We start from the raw sequence: 24,114 nt of genomic DNA, 5'->3' as shown, positions 1-24,114 counted from the left end.
ACGCCCAGACCCCCAGAGGGATGTGTCCAACTCGCCCTCAAAAGGGAACCCTGCCCTTTTGATGTTTTCTTGAGATCTCTAGTTCAGCACTAAACTGAAAAAGACAAACTGGTTCCAACCTGGATTTCCCTTTCTCCCCTTGGTTTCAGAGAAATTTACAAAATCATTATATGCCTGTTTTAATAAATTCAAACCATATAGACATAAATAAATAGAAAAGTTTAAATTCCCTTCCTAACCACTGCTCCCCTTGTTTGAAAATCCCATTCCCTCGGGGTAGGGCCGGTAAATAGTTCAGCAGAGTCCTTACAGGGCTTTGCCTGTACTATATATACACACATGCTTCTTTTATGCTCATACAGATATATTTATAATGGAATTATATTTTGCATATTGTTTTGCAACTGACATTTTTTACTTAACCATGTATTCTGAACTTCCTTCCATGTCAATATAAAATTCTTTTAGCCTATGCTATTCTATAATATGGATTATCACATACCATAACCTATTGTTGCTATTTGGACACTACTGGAAATTATGTTACAGTGACCATTCTCCTACATTGTGGTGGTTTGAAGCTGTATGGGCCCCAGAAAAACATGTTCTTGAAATTAATCCATTCCTGTGGATGTGAACCCATTGTAAGTGGGACCTTTTTTTTTTTTTTTTCCACTTTACAGATATGTCTGTTCATGCCATGAAACATGTCCCCTGCTCCCATCGAACATGGCTGGCTTCCATTTACAGCCACACTGGCGTCTGTCTGATGCACACTCCATGTGGAGCTGGGTAATGGTGGCTGTGAGCAGTCACAGGACTCGAAGCTTGCAAAGCTTTACTTCTTTGTTCGGCACCCCTGATTTTATAAACAATGAGGCCCCTCAAACCCATTCCTGCCCAAATCTCCTGGTGGACTTGGCTATAGTCAGGCTTCACTGGGATTCAAACTCTTTAAATCACGCTTGGAAGCATCTCAGCACAGGGCAAGCAGCTCAGGCCAGACCAAGAACCCAGGCCAAGGGCTCCGGAGTAGGACCTTTCGATGAGGCTACTTCAGTTAAGGTGTGACCCATGTCATTCAGGATGGGTCTTAATCCTATTACTAAGTCCTTTATAAACAGAATGAATAGAGAGAGAGAGAAAAGTCATGGAAGCAAGAAGCTGAAAGCAAAATACCCAGATCTTTGAGAGACCAGCAGACACCACCCTGTGCCAAGGATCACCAGCAGGCGGTCTGCAAGAAGAAAGCATCGCGTTGATGATGCTTTGATTTGGACATTTTCACAGCCTCAAAACTGTAAGCTAATAAATTCCCATTGTTTAAACCCAACTCATTTCATGGTATTTGCTTTAAGCAACCTAGGAAACTAAAACCTACATATATCCTATGCAATTACAATTTTCTGATGAGTAACTCTTAAATAAATTAATAGGTCAAAGGGTATGTTCATTTTGTTTTGAGAAGTACTACTAAATTATCCTCTGATAAGTTCATTCCAATTTACACTTCTACCCAGCAGGTTCTATGGTCAAGCCCTTTAACCCGTATCTTTACCAACAAGAAAATATCATCATTCTTTTTTTTACCTAATCTATAAGGCACAAATAGTATCTGTTGTTTCAATTAGCATGCATTGCTAATGCAGTGACAAATATTTTTTTAATTTTTATTTCTTCTTTTGTAAATTGTTTTTTCATATCATTTGCTCCTATTTCTAATTGAGTTCTTCCCTTTTAATATTGATTGTGGGAATTCTTTTTACATTTTGGACATTTAACCCTTGATTGTGAGATATACATTTTACAAACATTTTCTCCTAATCTAACATTTCTCAGATATTTGCTTAAATAAAAGCCTATACAAACTGAAAAAAAAAAAAAAAAGATTTCCTTTATGGCTTCTGCCATTATCTTGCAGAGGAAGGAAGTCCTCTCCACTTCATAATAATATGGATGTTTTCCTACACTTTCCTTTGGTTCTTTTAGATTTTTGCTTTAGTTTTTTTTTTTTTTAAGAGTTTTTCCTGTATTTAGAGTTTTCTGTATCTAGATGGATATTTTAATCCTTTCTAGAATTTATCTTGTTTGTGGTGCAATGGATGGTCAGTTGGATCGAAGCTTTTTTTGAGTGGTTTCTTCCTCAATGATTTGAAATGCCAACTTTATCGTGTTAAGTCTGTTTAGCCTAGCCTGTTTCCTTGTTTTTTTCATCTATTCCTGCTCCAGGCTCACATGGCTGCTCTTCCTGTAGTTTTAGAGGCCATTTTGTTATATGGTCTCTTCTTACTCATCTTCTTTTATGAAAAAATTCTTGGTGATCTCAATTTTCTCTCTCAGATGAACTTTAGAATCAGCTTTCCAACTCCCAATGAAAATTCCACTGGGATTCTGGAATTGCATTACATTTTTAGATAGAAAGAACAGACCCTTTTATATTGACTCTTCTTAGGAACAGAATGCGTCTCTCATTTATTCAGCTCTTCCATGTCCTTCAGTCAAGCCTTACATTTTTCTCCTTAGAGAAAAATGCCCATTCTTTAGCCTGACCAAGAATGACGTTGAGTCCTGGAAGTTTGGGAAAGCAGTACCTTTCCTTGCCAAATTACCCAGGAGCCTTTTATCTTGGTATCTAACAGACCACTTTATTCATATTAGCTCAATTAAACTTGTTGAGCTTAATATTTAATTCACTTAGGTATCAAAGATAAATAAGGTGAAGTGAAGCAGAAAGTGAGAAATCATGCAACAATGGTTAAGGCTGTCTTTAAATATGTTTCTTGTGAAAAACCAAATCAGCACTGCTGGAAATTATAATCTTGCACATTTTAATATGCTGCTACATCCTTATGCAGACATAGCCAAGCATGCAAGACTTTCAACTTTTCCTATGAATCACGCATAACAGATTAGTGTGCTTTGAATTCTCATATGTCTTGAATTTATCATTAGTCTTCATACATTTTTCAACTTGAAATTTCTAAAGGTAACATTAAGTGCTCTCCAAGATAAAATTTAACATTAACATAATTTACAGTTACTAATTAGATCTAGAGACAACTGCAATCTTTACAGTTAAGGACGTAAGGAAAAACATAAAAACTTAAAAGTCACATTGTAATAAGATAGCACAACCAGACATAAGAAAAAAAGAGTTCTGAATATAATGCTCAATTTTTAGTTAAACCCAATGTATTTTCAAAGGTTTTACTTAACAATTTGTATTGTAAGGAGGAAAAACTTCCCCAAGAATTTAGGTATCATCAGCTCTGGAAAGTGCTCAGTAACAAAAGCAAACATTTGTTGAGCCTGTAGTGCCAGGCCCTGCATTTTCTCCCCTGATCCTTCGAGATGGGCATTTTCATTACTCCACCGGTGAAGCCCTATCACCTTTCTTCACCCCTTTTCTTGTGGAGTCACATTCATTTGCAACCAAAAAGGCAGTGAAAATGGAGATGACATGATGCTCCTAACTCAAATCTGCGTTCATATGACGTTGAGTATATCCACCTGCCCTGCAGCCTGGCACTGTTTTCTTTTCCCCCTTCATTTTTCCCAATTCCTTTGTTATCGTTAACTACACTATACATTTCCATGCCCTCAAAAAATTTCAAAACACCCATTCACCTTTTTCCCACTAATGTGGAGTTTAGCATGTGTAAGGTAATATGTGATTTTAAAGGTGTAACTAGCCACGCTGGGTTATTTTGTCAAATAGCAGCTGGTTAAATTCAATCTGAAGTTTTACACATTTTATCAAGGTTGGATGCAAAGATAACTTTTTTTTTACTCCTAATGCAAATATTTGTTCCCCTTGCATCTTGTTCACTTTTAATTTCCTACTTATAGATGATGTTCTAAAAATATCCTTATTTGCTTCAAAATAATATGGATGGGGCAGAACTGGCAATGGGTTCATGACTATTGGGACTTGTTGATTAGTACACGGGGTTCAGTATGCTGTTCTGCTTTTGGGTATGGGCAAAAATTACCCAGAATAAAAACCAACTTAAAAACCACCCAACTCTGTAAGAATGGTCAAATTATGGCATAGCCAAATGGTGAATTATTAAAACATTTTAGTGCCCTAACCCAAGGAAACATCCACAAGACATGAATGAACTCCATAGTTTTCAAAGGGAAAGACATATAAAAGAATATAGCATCATCTCATCCCTGAAGGACAAACAACACACTTTTAAGCATGGTGTCATACGGCAAGTGAAAACCATTTAGAAAACAGGTGAAAGGAAAATTACCTCATAAATCTCAGCTGTTCCACATTTCCACTGAGAATGCTTAAAAATAAAATACAAGCTATTTGAAAAAAAGAAAAAATACAATAGAAAAAAAAAGGGTATCTATAGGAAGAAAATTCACCAACACATCTATAATAATTACTCTTAGTTTCTGGGATTGAATTGTTTTACATGTATTTCCCACGTTTTTATTTAAACCTAATTCTAACTTACATGATTTGAAAGTAAGCTACTTAAAACCAATTTGTTACTGAGATGTCTCCCATTCAAAACTCACCTACTTAAGCCTAATGTTTTGAAACTTGCAACTGACTTTCAATTAAGTATTTTTAGTGTAAACTCTTGAACAACTGGGGATTGTGATAGGCAGATATATTCTTTAGGATCCATATGGATTGGTAGAATGTACTCGTATATTTAATTTCATAACACTTGTTTCAATGGGAGTAAGTCTAACTGCCGAGAAACTAAGCTCTTGAAATGAAATACAATGCAGCTATTAATGCTTTATATTTAATTAACATGGGGGGGTGTTTCATAGTATTAGATAAAATAGTATGTATAATTATGACCATTTTTGTAAAATCAAATAAACACAGAAAAGGGTCTGAAAAAAATCTTTGAATAATTCACTATAAGTGAATTCTGGGTGTTTTTAGCAGTCAGCATTTTGTTTTTTCCCAAGGAGTATGAATTGCTCTTGTATTTGAGTACAAAATTAAACACAGTGCACTCCTTCCTACACACACACCGAGCCCTCCAGCCTCTAACCCGACCTCAAATTTCCCTTGCAAACACTGCTCCAGTAGTGTCATTTTTCTCGGGGCCCTCCACTAGTATCATGAATCTAGGTACCAGACACCATGCTCGGCCTTAAACCTCTCATCAGTCCACATTCGGAAGGGTAAATTCAGCCTCTCGAGAATCCAAGAGAATGCACGCATTCTTAATTGATTTTTCCAGTTAACAGATTAAAGACTTTGCATCATTATCTTCCTCATCCTTTTAGGATTCTGATGTTTCTATGTTCAATCGTTCTCCACCATTGTTCTCACTGTTCAGAACTAGTTGTTCAAAGGGATTATCTGTTAAGTACTCATTCCAGGAAATGTCTCTAAGTGTTTTTTTAAGCAATTGTCTTCCTTTCACAGGTGAAGAAAAAACACCCAGTTGAGCGTTTTATCTTCAAAATATGAGGCTCCATACGAAACAAAAACAACAAAGGAAATGGGTTTCTCCACAGTCAACTGGAAATGGAAGACAATGGGAATATTTGCAAAATTCTGAGTGAAAATTATTTCTAGCCTAGAATTGTTTCCAGAAAAATCTATCAATCATATAATAGTGAATGTGCTCTACCTGAATATTTAATAAATACAACAGTCCATTCTCGTTATTTCTGACAGTTATGTTCTGTGACATCACTACAAATACTTAATCAGTGAATACTGAACCACTGTTCCTAAAGGAAACAGAGTTAGGGTCCTGTGAGCCTCAGGTTACATTTTTGTCAATCAAAGCATAACCTTATCTTTTGTGTTTTAAGATGTCTTATTTAATAAATATCATTGATTCATTAAAAAATATATAATAAGGAATTTTGGGGCTACTCAGCATTCTAGTAAACTAGTCATATACAAGGTGGGTAGAATTCTGGCAGTATTTCCAACTTCATACAAAGTTGTTTTCCTTTATATACCAATCCAGAAGAACTCCCCCTTCAACTGATGCAAATAGACAGGTGCTAGAGAAATTCTGGTAGAAAAAAACTATGTAAGGATCCACATACAGGGAGAGAAAATGTGTTCCTGTTCAATGTTTAAAGTTTACATATCCAAAAACTAAGCTACCCTACTTAAGAATTAAAGGCTAATCTATCAGTGTCAAGCCTCCATAGTAATAATGACCCCTAAAAACTGGGGAATCTGACTTTCCCATCCCCCCAGGAATTGTTAAAACCCTCCTTGGGCTTCAGTTCACTGTCCTTGTGCACCTGCACTTGTGATACGGAGATACATCCTTGGGATCTGTAAGGAAAATTGGCTGTTTCACATTTGCCAAATCAGTGCAGTTGGCCTACACCACCTCTACAGACTATCAAGAAAGGAAAATGGATATACAATATACATGTAAGCAATTCTCAAAAATACCATATGAAATACAAATAATGCTAGATGTAGTTCTATCTTGTTTTGTATCATAACCTTACCTCACATGAAAGGAAAGGTGATTTACTTCACTTCAGAAGACAGTAGACTCTTTTCCATTAAACCAATACAGTCATATAAGCCTCTTCAAAGTACACAGATGGTCAAATATGGCAGCAAATTAAACATTTCACTCTTTCAAATTTAAAAGTAATTCTGGAAGACCAGATGTGGAAATACTCTTTAAATAAAACTTAAGTCAGAATTTAACCCATGGGTTTCAAAAAATTCTTTCATAATTGAGATTTTATTGGTTGTTCTGAAGATCAGCACACAGACATTATGAACAATCTGTACACAATTAATGTATGTACCGAAAATCTAAAAAGCCATAGAGTTGTAATTCTTGTCTAAAGTTATTCCAGTGACTTTCCAGCTTAAAATTTGGAGGCAAGTTTTCCCTAAGAGGATATCAAGTACCAATATCTTCAAATGTTGATAAGCTGTTACATTGTTAAGTCCCACTAATTCACAATTTAATATCATACACACTAAATACTCACATTTCCAATCTTTCACAGCATATAACAAAGTTATTAGGAAAACTGGACGACCACAACCAAAGATGTTACAGAGCACACACAGTTCTGACAGGGATAGCCAAGATCAGGGAGCAGTTTTAAGAAACAATTCTACTAAAAACATTGGAATAGAAGTAATTTAAAATGTTCAAGACATATTAAATGCAAGACTGTGACTCCAAATCATCATTTAGTATGCGTTGTATTACAGGGTATAAAAACTGCCACCCCCCACCCTATGGAATGTTAAAGTTGACAACCAAGACAGTCAAAGCCTCCCATAATTCAATATCCCACTATTTTCTGGTTGTACCAAAAAATAAACAACCAGCAAATGATTTCTCCTCTTAAAAAAAGGCATTTACACTTAAAAAATGGAATGAGGTGGGATTTCAATCTCCTTCTTAAAAATGTTTCTTCTAGAGCTACTAAAAAACTTGCATTTACAAAATAGTTGATAAAAATATTCCTCTGGATTGTACAAGAAGGGAGAAACAGGGACCACTGATAAGACATGGTATATGAGATTAATCAGACTTGGCTTCTTTCTCTCCTGCTTCATCAGAGGCTGGACTCTGTAAATAAAAGAAAAATAATAGGCAACGTTTGATTTCTGTCACTGCTATGATTTTTGAGAGCTTCAGATTTAATGCAATGTAGGTGTTCTTTAAATTTAACAATCAGGTTTCAAAAATAGTTCAATAGCATACAGTAGAAGGTCAAGTTTTTCTCTTGTAACTGGGACTGGATTAGTAAAGTGGAGACGTATGGTGATCTTGACATCACATAATACTTCACGTGTGGCTAGAACTAAATAAAAGCAAAAAAGTTGAGAAAATGTAATTCCAAATTTCAAAACTTAGGAATGAGTTAATCACTGTAGGACTTTGGTCTAGATATGTTTAAATTTACAGCTAAGTCAATGTAACAGGAATGACTGGCTTATGGGAAACTTTAACAAAATCCTGGAGCCCACATTTTTTTTTTTTTAAAGAAAAAGTCTCGTTCCCTCATTGTCTAAAAGGAAAAAGACTAATGACATCCATAGTCATGTTACTTAGGCTGGACAAGGGGGTTACATTTAAGAAAAACAAAAAGATTCTTCTTGATTAGAAATAAAAAGTGGGAAAAAATATGTCAAGACAAAATGCAAACAGGGGAATGAATTTGTAAAACTTTTTACACAATATCCAGAATAGAAAAACAGAACAAAACTCAAATAAACTTATCCGTTCCACATTGTGGAGGTTAGGAGCACAGTGCCCGCGGTCTGGAAAATCCATGTAAAAAATTCTGGCCCTCCCTTTCTACAAATGTGTAGCTGTTAGTTTATGTTATTGAACAGTAAAATACATCCCATACAGGTAGTACTATACATAACAATACATATATTTTATGGATTTATGAATTACTAAACTTTTTAAAGGTAACTTTACTTTGCTAGCCTTTGTGGGTCATCCTCTCGCTTTCACATGTCACCTGTGGCTTCCACAAAACTCCCCCAAAATTTCCATTTAATGTCTTATGCCAACCCAGATATATCAAAACCACAATGGGGGAAAGTTGCAATGTGGAAGGGTAACTGTATATCCTAATAGACTACAAAAGGTCTATAGGCAACAATCTGAAGAAAATAGAAGAGAGTATGTGTTTAAATACGGCCTCATCTGAGTTTTATGCCACTTATTCAATCTTTTTAAAAATGTACATTGGGAATTTTATGAATAAAATCCAGTGTACAACATACAGAGTCATCAGTTACTGGCGAAATTCTGGGCACATTAAAATGTCTTCACTCACTTGAAAAAGAAGCCATTTACATATAATATTTCCAAATAAGATCTCATTCATAAGAAATAATCTCCCCTCTCACCCAGGATTACTTACAAAGTTTTGTTCAATACTATAAAGAAGAGGTTATCTGTTCTATCTTCTACATGAACATGTGCAATTTATTTTCTACTGTTCAGAGTCAAAAACCAACAAAACACTCAAATACTTCTGACCTCTTCATTTTTAGTTTCTCCATTTTCTGCAGGTAAATCTTTAGTTTCTTGGTTAGCCATTTCAGCTTGCTTTCCCTTTGCTCCTCTTTTTCCTTTTGGTTGCACTTTTTTGTCCGAAGACTTATCCTACAATAGAATAAAGAACATTTTAAGTATAAATTTTACACTCTCATGTTTTGACTTGCCATATGGACAGTATTCATAATAGCTACAATATTAAAGCTATACTGGTGTCTGCCTGAGTATCTGACACATTTTTTACATGACAACTTAAGATCCCAGCCCTCAGTAACCAGAACAAGGAATGCTGGGGAAGAATGTAAAAGTATCTGCTCATCAACCTTCAATACCGGCTTTCAATGAAGTAGCCTTAAAGCCTGACCCATACTATTTTGCCACCAGTTGCCATCACCCGCCATACTCAGAAGTTCACGACAGAGAAAATGAAGTGGAAGAGCAGTTGGAGAAATATGGCCCCACCGTAACCACACTCAGGCTCCAAATTTATATTAAGAATTAACAATGTCAAATAACCATTGTCATGATAAGACTTTTACCTCATATTAAGGTCGTTCACCTAACTGTTGAACTGCAACCCAGTAGCTTCGATTCTTTAGATTGTATAGCTATGTAGCTTACACAGTGTGACTGTGATTGCGAAAACCTTGTGGCTCACACTCCCTTTATCCAGTGTATGGACAGATGAATAGAAAAATGGGGGCAAAAATTAAATGAATAAAAGGGGGGGATGGGATGTTTTGCATGTTTTTACTTGAATTTTTTTTTTTTATTTTGGAGTAATGAAAATGTTCAAAAATTGATTATGGTGATGAATGCACAACTATGATGGTACTGCAAACAACTGATTACACACTGTGAAAGGTTGTATGGTCAGGTTTACTAACCTGCTACAGTTAATCCCTTGATACCATCTAATGAGTAGCTAAAAAGATCTATTTAGAGTTTATTATTTTCATTTAGGTGTTTAAAGAATCCAAAAAGCAGTTATTAGTATGAAACATTTGAAAGATTCAAAATATGTCATTTTAAAGCAACACAAAACAGTATATTCACAGATCATCCATCAATGAGGAAACAAATTTAACCTTTTCTCCTGTAAATAAACAATGCAGCAATAGCTAAATGAAGTTAGGTCATTGTTAAAAACTCCCATCAGTACTGACAAATTCCTTGAGTTACAGAGCCACAAAGATCAGGGCAGTGTACCCACAGAGAGTACAGTGGCCACCAACAACACAGCACACTTTTAGGATAAAGAATAAATTATGTAAACAGTCATATCTGGGGCAACAATGCTACACGTTGCCACCATGTTCTCTTACTATTGCTTTTGTATTTACTATTCTTTTTGCAATTTTAGACTTTTTCATTATTTTCATAATAAGTCCAATAACAAAAACAAAACTTTAAAAATGAAAGTGCTTATTATTAGAAATCAATAGGTTTAACTAATTTAGCTAAAGTTAGACTTAAGCAGCAGTGAGATATCTGATCTGTAAAAGGTTGGTTTACTTTCTAAGGTAATCACTATAATCAATATTTTCTACTTCAGAAAACAATTAAAAGATGTTATAAAAGCCTGGAGTTGAAATAGTATCACTTGCAATGATTAACAAACTGAAAGCTAGATGACTCAATATAAATCAACAAGTCTTCCAAACATCTGAGGTTTCAACCTTCCAACTACTCACTTCTAAGGAACACTGCACAAATCAAGAGCACACAAGAGACACATATGCTTTGAAAACAGTAAGCCTACTATGTAATATGGTAATTAATACAGCAAATGCTTACCTGTTTAAGGCTTTAAACAAAGATGAAAAATTGATGGACAAAGGTGTATCCCAGAAACTAAATGTATATAAAAAAGTGCCCCCTTTGGAAAGGTGAATCAACCGGTTTATACCTTAAAGTTCATTGACATGAACAAGACTTAACCTGTTTTGTTGGCTTCTCACTATACGGAATAAAAATGGTGGCTATATCTATCCACTGAGGGTAGAATCTAAACTGTTTCATTAAAAACTTTTCTCAGGGCAGAAAGAATATAGAGAAGCAAATAGGAAAGGAAGAAAAATTTAGAGCGAACAGGCACAGTATTTCAGCTGACTGGCTTATAAAAAATAAAAGCAAAGACTGAAGGACATGGGCCCACCAACATTTTGAAACAAGACCCTGTATTTTGGGCCTTCATGAAACATTTCAGTGATATACTCTAACTTTGCATATAGAGAATTACCGCAGAATCTCCTGACCACTCTTAGGAGTTTTCTTGAGTCTTCGTTTCTTTAAAATGATCGCAATAGAAAATTCTGTTGAAAACACAATTAAGATCTTTACACTCAGTTCTCTGTAAGATGTTTAAGTAAAGGAGAAATGAAGTTGGGAATGTAAACTGCTGCAGCTGCTGTGGACAAGTTTCGCAGGTCCCCAAAAAGTTAAACACAGAACTACCTCATGACCCAGGAATTCCACTTCTAGATATATACCCTAAAGAATTCAAAGCATGGAACCAAAAGCAGATTATTTGTACCCCAATATTGGCAATATTGTGCATTACGCACAACAGTCGAAAGGTAGAAGCAATGCAAGTGTCCAACAATAAGATAACCAGGTAAACAAAACGTGGTGCACGTACACAAAATGGAATACTACTCGGCCTTAAAAAGGAATGAAGAGGAGAAAAGGTCCAAAAGGACATCATAATACATGAAAATATCAAAACATAGACTGGTTACAGAAATGAGTATTCTTGTTCACGGGATTATGTGGGACATTTTGTGTTTTCAAGGAGCATGACATATACCAACTACTCTCACATGTTTAAAAAATAGACCAATGAAGATAGATGTATAGAATGCTAGGGCAAATGTGACAAAACGTTAAAACTGGTGGGTCTGGGTATTGGTGGGGGAGTATGTTGGAGTTCTCTGTATAGGTTTTGTATTATTTTTGCAACTGTCCTGCAAATGTGATACTATCTCAAATTTAAAAGTTAAAGATGATACGTGGGACCCAACTCCTAGGGGTGTGAATCTCCCTGGCAATGCAGGATATGACTCCCGGGGATGAACCTGGACCCGGCACCGTGGGACTGAGAGTATCTTCTTGTCCAAAAGGGGGATGCAAAATGAGATGAAATAGTTTCAATGGCTGAGACATCTCAAATGGAGTAAAGAGGTCACTCTGGTGGACATTCTTATGCACTATACAAATAACACCTCTCAGGTTTTAATGTATTGGAATAGCTAGAAGTAAATACCTGAAACTACCAAACTCCAACCCAGCAGTCTGGACTCCTGAAGATGATTATATAATAATGTAGATTACAAGGGGTGACAGTGTGATTGTGAAAACCTTGTGGATCACACCCCCTTTATCTAGTGTATGGATGGATGAGTAGAAAAATGGGGATAAAAACTAAATGACAAATAGGGTGAGATGGGGGGAATGGTTTGGGGGTTCTTTTTTCACTTTTATTTTTTATTCTTATTCTGATTCTTTCTGATGTAAGGAAAATGTTCAGAAATAGACTGTGGTGATGAATGCATAACTATATGATCATATTGTGAACAGCTGATTGTATACCATGGATGACTGTATGGTATGTGAACATATTTCAATAAACCTGAACTTAAATTAAAAAAAAAAAAGTTAAAGGTGAAAAAAACCACAACTTTCTATTTTATACGTGTATTTAACAAAAGGACAAATTAGTCACCTAAGAGCTGCTGAGGGTCAAGAAAATTAATGTCCCCTCTTCCATAGATTATGCAGTGTTTAACTTCCACCTGAAGTTTTAGGAAAGGGGTGATGGTATTAAGGATTAATAAACTCTCCTCTTCAGTTTGGAGTGGACAGAAATTAATCATGCCATGAACCCTCCCCAAAGAAGAGCTTTGCACAGGGAGTATATAGCTCCAATGCTATATCCAAACACCAGATTTATAAATGATCTATGCATATAAGGCTTCTCCAGTTTAACTCAAGAACCTCATCCTAAAAGCCAGCAATTTGTGCAATATAATCATCAGTCTATACTGAATTATGATTAACTAAAGGCTGTTAGGATAAAACGACCCCGTGAACTACTTTATACTTGCAAACAAAAAAATTTTTAGAATTCTGTTCATCTCCCGAAACACTCTGTCTATCCCCTACCTTGGTATAGGAGTTTTATACACAAAAACCGACACATCCCCTATCTTCGGGCTCTGTTACTGTCAAAAGAGGCAATCTAAGTACACGATGAACAGACATGCACTAACCATATGGCCAACGATACAAAGAACCTCCCCATTTCTTTCGTAACCTAAAGGTAAATATTTTTAGTCGTTTTCAATTTCCCACAGCCTTGCAGCAGCATCAACTTGGTAAGATTATACTCCCGTAAGTCGAGATGACTATACTCGTTATATTTTACACAAGCCAGAAGAAAAAGAATTTAAGGACATTTGATTGCTTTTGAAGAGGAACATCTAACTGTTGATTGTTCTGATACATTCGGAACCAAAACCTTGGTCGCTGATAACAGGTTTTTACCAAGAAAGAAGTCGAGTATCGAGCAGTCCTGTCGCATCGTCTAAGAAAACCCTGTATCTTAAAACAAGCTGAAAAACCTACCTTTCCCGCTGCCTTTTTTGGCTTCGCTTCCACTTTCGCAGGAGCAGGCTTCTGAAAAGCAAAAGGAGCACTGAGTTCCCTCGCTGACTACAAAACCCACGGAAAACTAAAGGCTACGGGGCTCGCTTTACTTACAGCTGACAGCCTCGCCGACCTCCTCTTGGGCTTTAAGGGAAAAGGGAAAATAAGACCGCGGTGAGGGCAGGCAGTTGAAGTCAACCCCACCCGCCAGGCCCCAAGGGCCGCGCCCTTACCTCCTCCTTCCCCGCGCCGTCGGCCGAGCTGACCTGCGGGGAGAAGCAGACGGGAGGATGGGCACGGCCCGCACCCCAGGAGCCGCGCGCCCCGCGCCCGCCAGAACAATGCCCGGCCGCGTGACGTCAGCCGCTTCCCGCCGCCCCGTTCGAAATTCCCACTCCGCTCCTGGGACCGCAGAACGTTCCAGAGCGCCCGCGCCCCGCCGCCGCCAGTCCTCCCGCAGCGCGGCCCGGACAGCCCGGCGCAGCCCGGGCGCGGTGGGCGGCGGGTCTCGCGAGGGCCCTGGCGCGGGAGCTTGAGGGGAGGCCGCAGCGGCGGGAAGCGGCGGCGACGGCTGGAGGGGGCGTGAGGGCCGCGGCCTCCGCTCACCTTCCTCTTGGGCATCCTAGCGGCGGAGCGGGCGCTTGCCGGGTGCTGCGGGCCGCGGCGCGCCGAGATCCTCCACGAAGCTGAGCTGCCGGCCTCCGCCGCTCGTTCCGCCGCCCGAGCTGCTGCGACCCGCGGCAGGGGCGCTGGGAGAACCGGATGGAACCGGATTGGGAGCCCGCCCCCTCCTCCCCCGCGTCCCCCGGCTCCCCCTCCTTGCCCCCCGGCTCCCCCTCCCCGCCCCCCGCCCATTGGCTGCGAGCCCCACCGCGCCTCAGCCCGGGTCCGGAATAGGTGGGGCGGGCCGTCACTCGACCCCTCCGCCCCGCCCCGGCGCTGGGCGCCCCCACCTCTTCCCGCTGTCTCGCGGGGCCCCGGACCAAGGGAGAGGGGGGCGGGGCCGCAGAAGCCGCTGTCCCTTCACGGTAGTTTGAAGCCGAGCCGCAAAGTGCGGTCTCTGCGCTGATTGGCGGATGCTTACCACATGGCCGGGCGAAGTTTTCTCACCCACAATCCTCCTAGATACCTGGACACCCCCGAGCGCCTTGAAAACTACAGGTGTTGGGGCCCCTGCTGTCTAGGGTGAATTGGGTTGGAACTTTTATGGCTAGTCTCGAAGACTAGGAAAGGAGACGGCAATGGATACAACAACGAGCTAATTTCTCCCCATCGCGCTCGTCAAGAAAAGCTATTTAAGGCCCCTAGCGACGCAGGCCTTCTGGAAGCGGCAGCTAGTGCGCAGGCGCGGAAGGGAGGGCGTGAGAAGGCAGCAGGAGCAGGGTGTCGCTGCGCAGGCGCGAGTCTTCCCTGCTGGCTCAAACTCCTGGCGACGCCGGTCCCGGTGGGCTTACTGCCGCTTTGCCTTTTCTGCGTCGTTGCTCAGATCCTCCGATCTTTTAGTGGTGGGGGATGGCGGGCGTATTGTCTCTGCATCCGGAGCGGGGCGGCTCTCAGGCCCGAGCTCCAGATTCTCTCCCCGGCGGCCGCCTCCGGCCCTGGGGCAGCCGCCGCACCTCTCCACTCGCTGACCCTCGTGCGGGTGGATCCCTCCTCGCAGAAGTGTTTGCGGGAAGCACTTCCCACCCATCTCGTCCCCCTTTAATTACTTGCTCACCTAAGCGGGTTTTTTAGGTTGGAAAAAGCGTTTCTGGCTGTAAATAGACTAAATCTCCGTAAGTTGGGAGGACTGGATAAACTATGGCACTTGGGCATCGTGGAATACTGTGGAACTCGCGAAAAAGAATGAGGCACCTCTATAATCATAAAGTGAAGTTTTAAAACCACAAGTCAGAGCGTATCATTTAAAACCACTTATGATCAAGCACACTCCAGTGCTTTCTCATTCAGGAAAGTCCAAAGTCCTTAGAATGGCTAACAAAGCCCTCTGTGGTCTGGTCCTCTTACTTCTCTGGCTTTAAAAGACTTTCACCCCTGCTCATTCTGTTCCAGTCCTGGCACTCCGCGTTTCGGGCCCTTGTCACCTGCTGTTTCCTCTGCCTGGAATGCACTGCTTCAGGTCTTTGCACAAATGTCACCCTCTTAATGAGACATTTCTTGAACTTTCAGTTTTAGGTTGCAGCCTCATCTCCAGTCCCTGTGTAATTCTTCCCAGAGCATTTATTGTATCTACACCCTTATGTGTTCAATGCTTACCTGAGAAAGAATACACAAGAAAATGGTACCAGTAGTAGTTGTCTCTAGGGAGAACTGAGGAGGGTAAAGGGTGAGATGAAAATTTACCCTTTTCTGTTTGGTATTTTCTTCCCCGTCTGTGTGAGTTACCTTAAAAAAAAATTCAACATCAGAGAATACCCAAGTGTATGGCTCAAACGTTTATTGAGTGCCTGCCCTGTACCAGGAACTGTGATGGGCCCTGGGGTAGAGAGAGATTGCAAGCAGGACTTGTATCCCAGGGACTCAGACTTGTGGTTTAGTGGGGGAGAGAAAGCACCCTAAGTGGCCTAGCAAGGAAAGGGGAAGCCACGGGCAGGGAGCAAAGGGCACTTCCAGGGCGTGCAGAGTTAGTAAAACATAGGCAGCCCTCAGGGACCTTCAGGGATTGCAGGGGTGGATATAACAGGATGGTAAAAATCAGCGAAAAGAGGCAGAAAATGAAGGCAGCCTGTATCAGGGAGTTTGGCCATTATCCTAGGAGTAGGGGACATTGCAAAGTCTTAAGCAGAGGAATCACTTGCTTGGATTTGAACTTAACCTCGTAAAGATCTTTCTCCCGTGAGAGCTGATGATACATTAGGCCAGAGGTGACAAATTGGTGGCCCAGAAGTTTGCTTTGGTCCAGATTTTATTTTAAAAACTTGCCAACACAAGCACTTGAAGCAACTGGAACTCAGTAGGAAAACTGTTTGGCAGTATCTTTTTTTTTTTTTTTTTTTATTAAATTCAGTTTTATTGAAATACATTCACACACCATACAGTCATCCATGGTGTACAATCCACTGTCCACAGTATGATAACATAGTTATGCGTTCATCACCACAATCTATCTCTGAACATTTTCCTTACATCAGAAAGAACCAGAACAAGAATAAAAAATGAAAGTGAATAAAGAACACCCAAATCATCCCCCCATCCCACCCCGTTTGTCCTTTAGTTTTTATCCCCATTCCTCCACTCATCCATACACTAGATAAAGGGGGTGTGATCCACAAGGTCTTCACAATCACACTGTCACCCCTTGTAATCTACATTATTATATAATTGTCTTCAGGAGTCCAGACTGCTGGGTTGGAGTTTGGTAGTTTCAGGTATTTACTTCTAGCTATTCCAATACATTAAAGCCTAAGATGTTTGGCAGTATCTTTTAAAGCTACACAGACATTTAACCTATGACCCAGGCATTCCACCCCTGGGAATATACCCAGCAAAAATGCTGACACGTGTTCACCAGAATATGTGAAGAAGAATATTCATGGCGTAACTATTACAGGTACAAACTGGGAGCAACATGTCTGTACCCAGGAGAATGGATGAATAAATGGTGGTGTATACACACATTGGAGGACTATTAGTGATGAGAATGAGCCATCTACTAGTTGTAGATGAATCTCACAAGCACAATGTTAAGAGAAAGAAGCCACATGGAGAAGAGTACATAACATATGATCCTCGCTTCTGAAGGCATTTGATTCCTTTCAGAATCCTTTCTCAGAAGCATTACATATTGTTGAAGCATTCATCTTGGTGTAATTTTCTTTTAGGAAAAAATGAGAAGAGCGTGAACATAATGTGACATTTCTTTAGGTAAAATGATATTAAATTTTATTCACATCTGAATGACTTATTTTTCTTTTGTGTCAGAGAAAACAGTCACAGCTCAATTCCCAAAAATAGATGAGTCATACATTTTGTTTTCTGCTTATTGCATGTAAGTGTAATCTGGTCTCATTTTGTGAGTTAAGGTTGTTACTGTCAAATGATTTTGCATCATCTTCCTGCTGCTTCTAGTGATCATATTTGCAAATTTCAAAATGCCTTTTGCTCCTCTCAGTAATGCTAGGCTACATGATCAGGTCAGTCTGCTATTCTGAACTGTGCATGAAATACCATGAATTTAGGTTCTATCTTAAAAGAGCTTTCTCATTATCTGACCTGTTGGCTGAGCCAGCAAAGTTTTCCTTGCCATAATAGCTCCAAACAGAATGAGAGCTCAGACTTGTCGATTAGTCTGTTTTACATGTGTGTGTCTTGTATACACTCAGGTTTTTGGTGAAATCGAATGTGGAACATTCCAGCTTTCTCATCTCTGAGCGGGAAGAAAAGGAAAAGAGAATTGTCTTTTGAGGTGCAGCACTAGACAGTTCAAGGATGTGAGGGAGGCAAAGAGATCAAAGGGTTGAGGTTTTCTCTGTTTCCCTTGGAATTTCCTAACACAAACTCATTAATCAATCTAGTGTATTTTTCCATGGGAGTGAGATGAAAAGAATGAATTAACAAAGGAATCCTTTGTTAATCTTCCTGTGCTCATCCCCCACATTAAATCAGATCCCTCTCTATTTAATACCCTCCCATATTACTTTTTGAAAAAAGTTTAAATGGCACATACACCATCAGTATTCATGTTATTCGTTAACAATATAATGAGCACCAATAAACCCACCATCCAACCCTGGAACTAGGACACTGACAATCATCCAGATCAACCTGGGTCCTTTTAAAATACTTTGCACACTTGTATTATTTATATTTATGGTTATTTGTTTAGTTATATCCCACGAGAATGTGGACTTGGGATGTTTGGCTCACCACTTCACCAGCAGATTGCAACGTGAGATTAGTGACGTGTCTGACACATAGAATGCCTTTAATACATATATTTTTTTTAAACAATTGTTGATGCTCTGGTTCTAACAGATCCCCTAGATGGGGGGCTGGGTGATTCCATGGTGAGTGTGCTGGTTTGAATCTATTATGTCCCCCACAAAAGTCATGTTCTTTTAATCCAATCTGTGGGTGCAGACTTATTGTGGATGGGATCTTTTGATTAGGTTGTTTCCATGGAGATGTGACCCACCCAATTATGGTGGGACCTTTTGATTAGATTATTTCCGTGGAGATGTGACTCTGCCCATTCAAGTAGGTTTTAATTAGTTTATTGGTGTCCTCTGTGAGAGGATAAAAGGCAGAGACATGTTGAAGAGAGCTCAGAGATGCTTAGAGAGAGAATGCCAAGAGACATTTTGGAAACAGCTGTTGTGGGAGCCCTGGGACCAGGGTCTTCCCCAAGTGCCTGGATGACTGCACACAGCAGGTTGCTTGACCTAGAATAGTTAAAGTTTGACCTACTGTCCTTGTAAAATCAGGCCTCCGGCACTAAATGTAATCTATAGCTTATCTCTGTCCTGAAACTACCTCCTCCCTGAAACTCTCTGAGGTACTATTATCTACAAGATAATCTGTCTTCCCTGTTGACTACAATGGACCCCTCCCTACAACACAAGACCCCCATTCCTTTCATACCCATTTGAATGTCTTTGTCCTAATCCTATAAACCATTCCCTGGCAACCCCTGCTTTTGTGGAGTGCCTTACAGAACAAGCTAACCCCGGGAGAAGACCAGCAGACTCTGGCCTCATGCCTTCCCATGTGACAGAGGAACCTCAGATGCCATCAGCCTTTCCTCAGAGAAGGTATCATCCTATTCATGCCTTAATTGGGACATTTTGATGGCCTTAGAATTGTAAATTTGTGAACTAATACACCCACCCACCCCCCATCCCCTACCCTGCCCACCACCCCCCCATTGTAAAAGCCAATTCATTTCTGTTATTTTGCATTTCCGCAACTTTAGTAAACTGAAACAGTGAAGGTACCGGGAGAGACTAAATTAATTTGCCATCTGCAGCCAGAAAGGTCACCAGCTATTGATACCTTTTTCCCCCTTGTTTCATGGTAAAAGTTCATTTTTAAAAACCCAGCCAATATTTGATAATGAACTTGTATCTAGAATATATAAAAAACTCTTACAATCCCATAATAAAAAAGTCAACCCAATTTTAAAAGAGGAAAGGATCTGAATAGACATTTCTCCAAAGAAAGATATACAAATGGTCAATAGGCACATGAAAAGATGCTCAACATCATTATTCATTAGGGAAATGCAAATCAAGCCAAAATAAGATACCACTTCATACTCCCTCACTAGGCTGCCTGTAATAAAAAAGATGACAATAGTTAGTGTTGAGGAGAATGTGGAAAAATTGCAACACTCGTAGAGGGCTGGTGGGAATGCAAAATGGTGCCACTTTGGAAAACATCCTGCTAGTTCCTACAAAAAGGTTAAACCATAGAGTTACTATATACCCAGCAATTCCACACCCAGGTATATATATTTATATTCAAGAGAAATGAAAACACATGTCCACATAAAACCTTGTACGTGAATGTTCATAGTATCATTCATACTAGCCTCAAAGTGGAAATAAGCCAGATGTCCATTAACTGATGAATGGATAAATAAAATGTGGTATATCCATGCAGTGGAATGTTATTTATTAAATTAAATCCATTAAAAGAATCGGAGTATTGATATATAGTGCTACAACATGAATGAACCTTAACATTGTGGGAGCTATGATCAATCGTAACAAATGTTCCACACAAATGCAAGGTGTTAATAATAGGGTGGTATCTGGGAATCCTATATTTTACGCATCATTGTTTTGTAAACTCATAACTTCTCTAATAAAGGAAAAAAAAACCCAAATCGAAAAACATTATGCTAAGTGAAAGAAGCCAGATGCCAAAGGCCACATATTGTGTGATTCTGTTTATATGAAATGTCCAGGATAGGCAAACCCATCGAGACAGAACAAAGACAAGTGGCTAGGTTGTGGAGGGTGGAGGTAAGAAAATGGGGAGCAATGGCTAATGGGTATAGGTTTCTTTATGGAGGGGTGAAAATAGTGTGAAATTAGATAGTGGTAATAGTTGTACAAACCTGTAAATATACTAAAAACCATTTAAATTGGTGAATTATATGGTGTTCCAGTTTGCTAATGCTGTCAGAATGCAAAACACCGGAAAAGGATTGGCTTTTATAAAAGGGGGTTTATTTGGTTACACAGTTACAGTCTTAAGGCCATAAAATGTCCAAGGTAACACATCAGCAATCGGGTACCTCCACTGGAGGATGGCCAATGGTGTCCGGAAAACCTCTGTTAGCTCGGAAGGCACGTGGCTGGCATCTGCCCCAAAGTTATGGTTTCTAATGGCTTTCTCCCAGGACGTTCCTCTCTAGGCTGCAGTTCCTCAAAAATGTCACTCTTAGTTGCTCTTGGGGCGTTTGTCCTCTCTTAGCTTCCCTGGAGCAAAAGTCAGCTTTCACAGCCCGTCTGCAAAATGTCTCTGTAAGCTGAAGCTCCTTTCTCAGTTCCAGTGTGTTCTTCAAAGTGTCCCCCTTGGCTGTAGCAAGCTCGCTCCTGTCTGAGCTTCTATAGTGCTCTAGTAAACTAATCAAGGCCCATGCTGAATGGGCGGGGCCACACCTCCATGGAAACTATCCAATCAGAGTCATCACCATCTCCATGAAACACTCAGTGAAAGAATTACAATCTAATCAACACCAATGCGTCTGCCCACACAAGATTACATCAAAGATAATGGAGTTTTGGGGGACATAATACATTCAAACCGGCACATATGGTATGTGAATTATATCTCAGTAAAGCTGTTAAAAAAATCCAGTCATTTCCTACTTGAACTAGGTTGGGGGTTAAAAAGGAAAGTTTTTGCATTCCTTCCAGCCTCCTCTGTTACTTGGGTGGGGGCCTGGACTAGTTTTGCCGTCTTCTGGGAATGACAGAGTTGGCCAAAGGAGAGGGTGAACTGAGAGGGAGAAGTGCTCTTCATTTCCCTGAGCCTTCTCATTCTTAAGTAGGAGCCATTATTTGCCCAATTTATCTAAGTTAGAGGAGAAAGCTTGTAGAAAGTAGTGTTTCTTCCTCCTGAAATGATATGGAGCAGTATCTTATAGTTTATCAGTTTAGATCCTAAGGGACCAGACAAAAAATGATCTATAGGATCTCTGCTACTTTACAGTTATCATATATTTTCCTTGCATTGGGAAGAAAAGACATAAAGGACTTGGTTAGACTGTTTTGTTACCCGCCATTGGTGGCACAACAGTGCCTTGGAGGGGGAGGAAATGTTTTCCCACTACTATGTAAGTGTACTTTAAAAAAAAATAATGTATTTCTACCCAATCTGATCTGTTGATTGAGAGAGTGATATAATTTATTTTTCCAAAATTGAATATATTACAGTTTTTATGAGTAAGGTTGTACTTTCTCAGGTAGCAGATATTACTTTTATTTTGGTGGAAGAAGTGCCTTGTTCTTTTATTTGCTAAATCATTTTTTTTTAAGTGCTAGCTTCACTGCATTCTTTTCAGTATTACATATTTTAATTAAAAAAACTTTTTATTTTGAAATAGCTTCAAACTTCAGGAGAACAAAAATAATACAAACCCCATACAGAGAACTCCAACTTACCCCTATCCCACTCCCCTCCTAAATAATTTTTAATTCATTTGGAGATCCTATACCCTTTATTCTAGAAGAGGACATTTTCGCTGGGATTTAAAAGCTCAGTGCTGGCCTTTCTTTCTCGGGGGTAGGGAAAGAAGAAGTTAACATCTGTCAATTTTTCTTACTAATTCACCTGTTCTTTAAAAAATGTCAAGCAATATAGAAGTGTAAAAATATACCACCCACTGGAGATAATCACTGTTAACATTTTGGTGTACATCTTTCTAGACTTTTCTCTAAGCATATGTTACCGTATCTATATGCATGTACTGGACTCAAAAGGTCCAAGGTATGCTGAATCCCCTACTCTGTGTGACCGTGTATAAATTACTTAATGTATTCTCTAAGCCTTAATTTTTTTAAAATCATTGAAGTAGAAATAAAGAATAGCTACCTTATAGGGTTCTAGGATGAAATAAAGTTATCACCATTGTGCCTGGCATAGAGCAAGTTCTCAGCAAACATTCAACAATGGTGTTATTCTTCATAGAAATGGCTGCATGAGTAACATTATTCTATAATGTTTTTCACTTACCAAAGTATCAATCATATGAATGTTATATGTTTTTTTTTTTAATGGGGTAAAATTCACATACCATAAAACTCACTTGTTTGACATGTAAAATTAAAAGATTTTTAGTGAATTTACAGCATTGTGCAACCGTTGCCACAATCCAGTTTTAGTACATTTCTGTCAGCTGATCTTTCCTTTCCATCTGCAGCCAATCCTGGTCAAACGTTTAGTCCCAGGCAACAAATGGTCTGCTTTCTGTTGCTGTAGCATAAAAACTTCACTTTTCAGAAACACTGTTAAGAGAATGAAAAGAGAAGCCACAGACTGGGAGAAAATATTTGCACAGACTATATCTGATAAAGGACATGTATCCAGAATAGATGACACACTCAACTCTATAAAAAGAAAATGTACAACTCAATAAAAAGGGAGAAAAGATTTGAACAGATACTTCACCAAAGAAGACCTAAGGATGACAATTAAGCACATGAAAACTTGCTCAATATCAATAGCCATTAGGGAAATGTAAATTAAGATGATGATGAGATACCATAAGTTTTTGCAAAGTCACCCATGAATACTGAGTCAGCCAATACTGAACCATTGCTCCTGGGGAAAATACAGGGTTAGATTTCTGAGAGCCCCTGGCCATAACATTTGCATTCATCAATATCTAACCTTGTTCCCATGTGTTTCTGTTTAAAGACACCTTATTTAACATATGCCGTTGATTGAATAACAGTGAACTGACAGCCAACAGCTCTATAACACATACCTGAATGAAGCTTATCGAACACAGGTATATTTTCTCCATAAGGCATATCATAGCCTTCTTGTGCTTGGGAACACTGGACAGCACTTCAGCACTACACCTGGAGGCCATCTTAAACAGTGAAATCACTGACAGAAAGCTCAAAAATTCAAAAAACATGACACTAAAAATATTGCAAAAAGAACACTTGTTTGTAATATGGAACTGAACCAAGAAGGCTGAGTGGGGCCCCGTTCAGTCTCAGCTGGGAACGTGTGTGTCAAGTGACTCAAATTTTTCATGGCTCTTTACATATCTGGGAAAGACTGTGAAAGCACCATATATTTTTTAATCATATTTTTATTGTAGAGTATAACATATATACATAAAAGTGATAACTTCCCAAGTGCAATTTAAAAAGTAGAGAGCAATTTTCAAAGAATGTTATGGGTTACAGTTCCACCATCTCACTTATTTCCTTATTGTGATATATAACATATATGCAAAAAAGTAATATCTTTCAAAGTATGGTTTAGCAAGTAG

General features: G+C 39.2%; 1 protein-coding gene across 1 annotated transcript; it reads right to left on the bottom strand.

The window, feature by feature from the left end:
- Positions 1-7,366: 7,366 nt before the first annotated feature.
- Positions 7,367-15,348, bottom strand: HMGN1 (high mobility group nucleosome binding domain 1). The gene is made up of 8 exons (XM_037847078.1): positions 15,113-15,348; positions 14,530-14,723; positions 14,265-14,407; positions 13,892-13,924; positions 13,773-13,802; positions 13,638-13,688; positions 8,994-9,119; positions 7,367-7,562 (listed from the first exon to the last, which is right to left on the bottom strand). The coding sequence occupies exons 1-8, from the start codon at positions 15,346-15,348 to the stop codon at positions 7,515-7,517; spliced, it is 861 nt and encodes a 286-aa protein (XP_037703006.1). The 3' UTR covers positions 7,367-7,514.
- Positions 15,349-24,114: the final 8,766 nt, after the last annotated feature.

The sequence above is a fragment of the Choloepus didactylus genome, chromosome 1 (genome assembly GCF_015220235.1).
Source record: "Choloepus didactylus isolate mChoDid1 chromosome 1, mChoDid1.pri, whole genome shotgun sequence".
NCBI lineage: Eukaryota > Metazoa > Chordata > Mammalia > Pilosa > Megalonychidae > Choloepus > Choloepus didactylus.
This window is presented reverse-complemented; position numbering and strand designations above follow the sequence as displayed.

Coding starts and splice junctions, on each gene's coding strand:
- HMGN1 (XM_037847078.1), bottom strand. CDS start 15,348: ATGGGTGGGAAGTGCTTCCCGCAAACACTTCTGCGAGGAGGGATCCAC. Junction 13,925..14,264: donor CTAGGATGCCCAAGAGGAAG/GTGAGCGGAGGC, acceptor TTCTCCCCGCAG/GTCAGCTCGGCCGACGGCGC. Junction 13,803..13,891: donor ACGGCGCGGGGAAGGAGGAG/GTAAGGGCGCGG, acceptor TTTCCCTTAAAG/CCCAAGAGGAGGTCGGCGAG.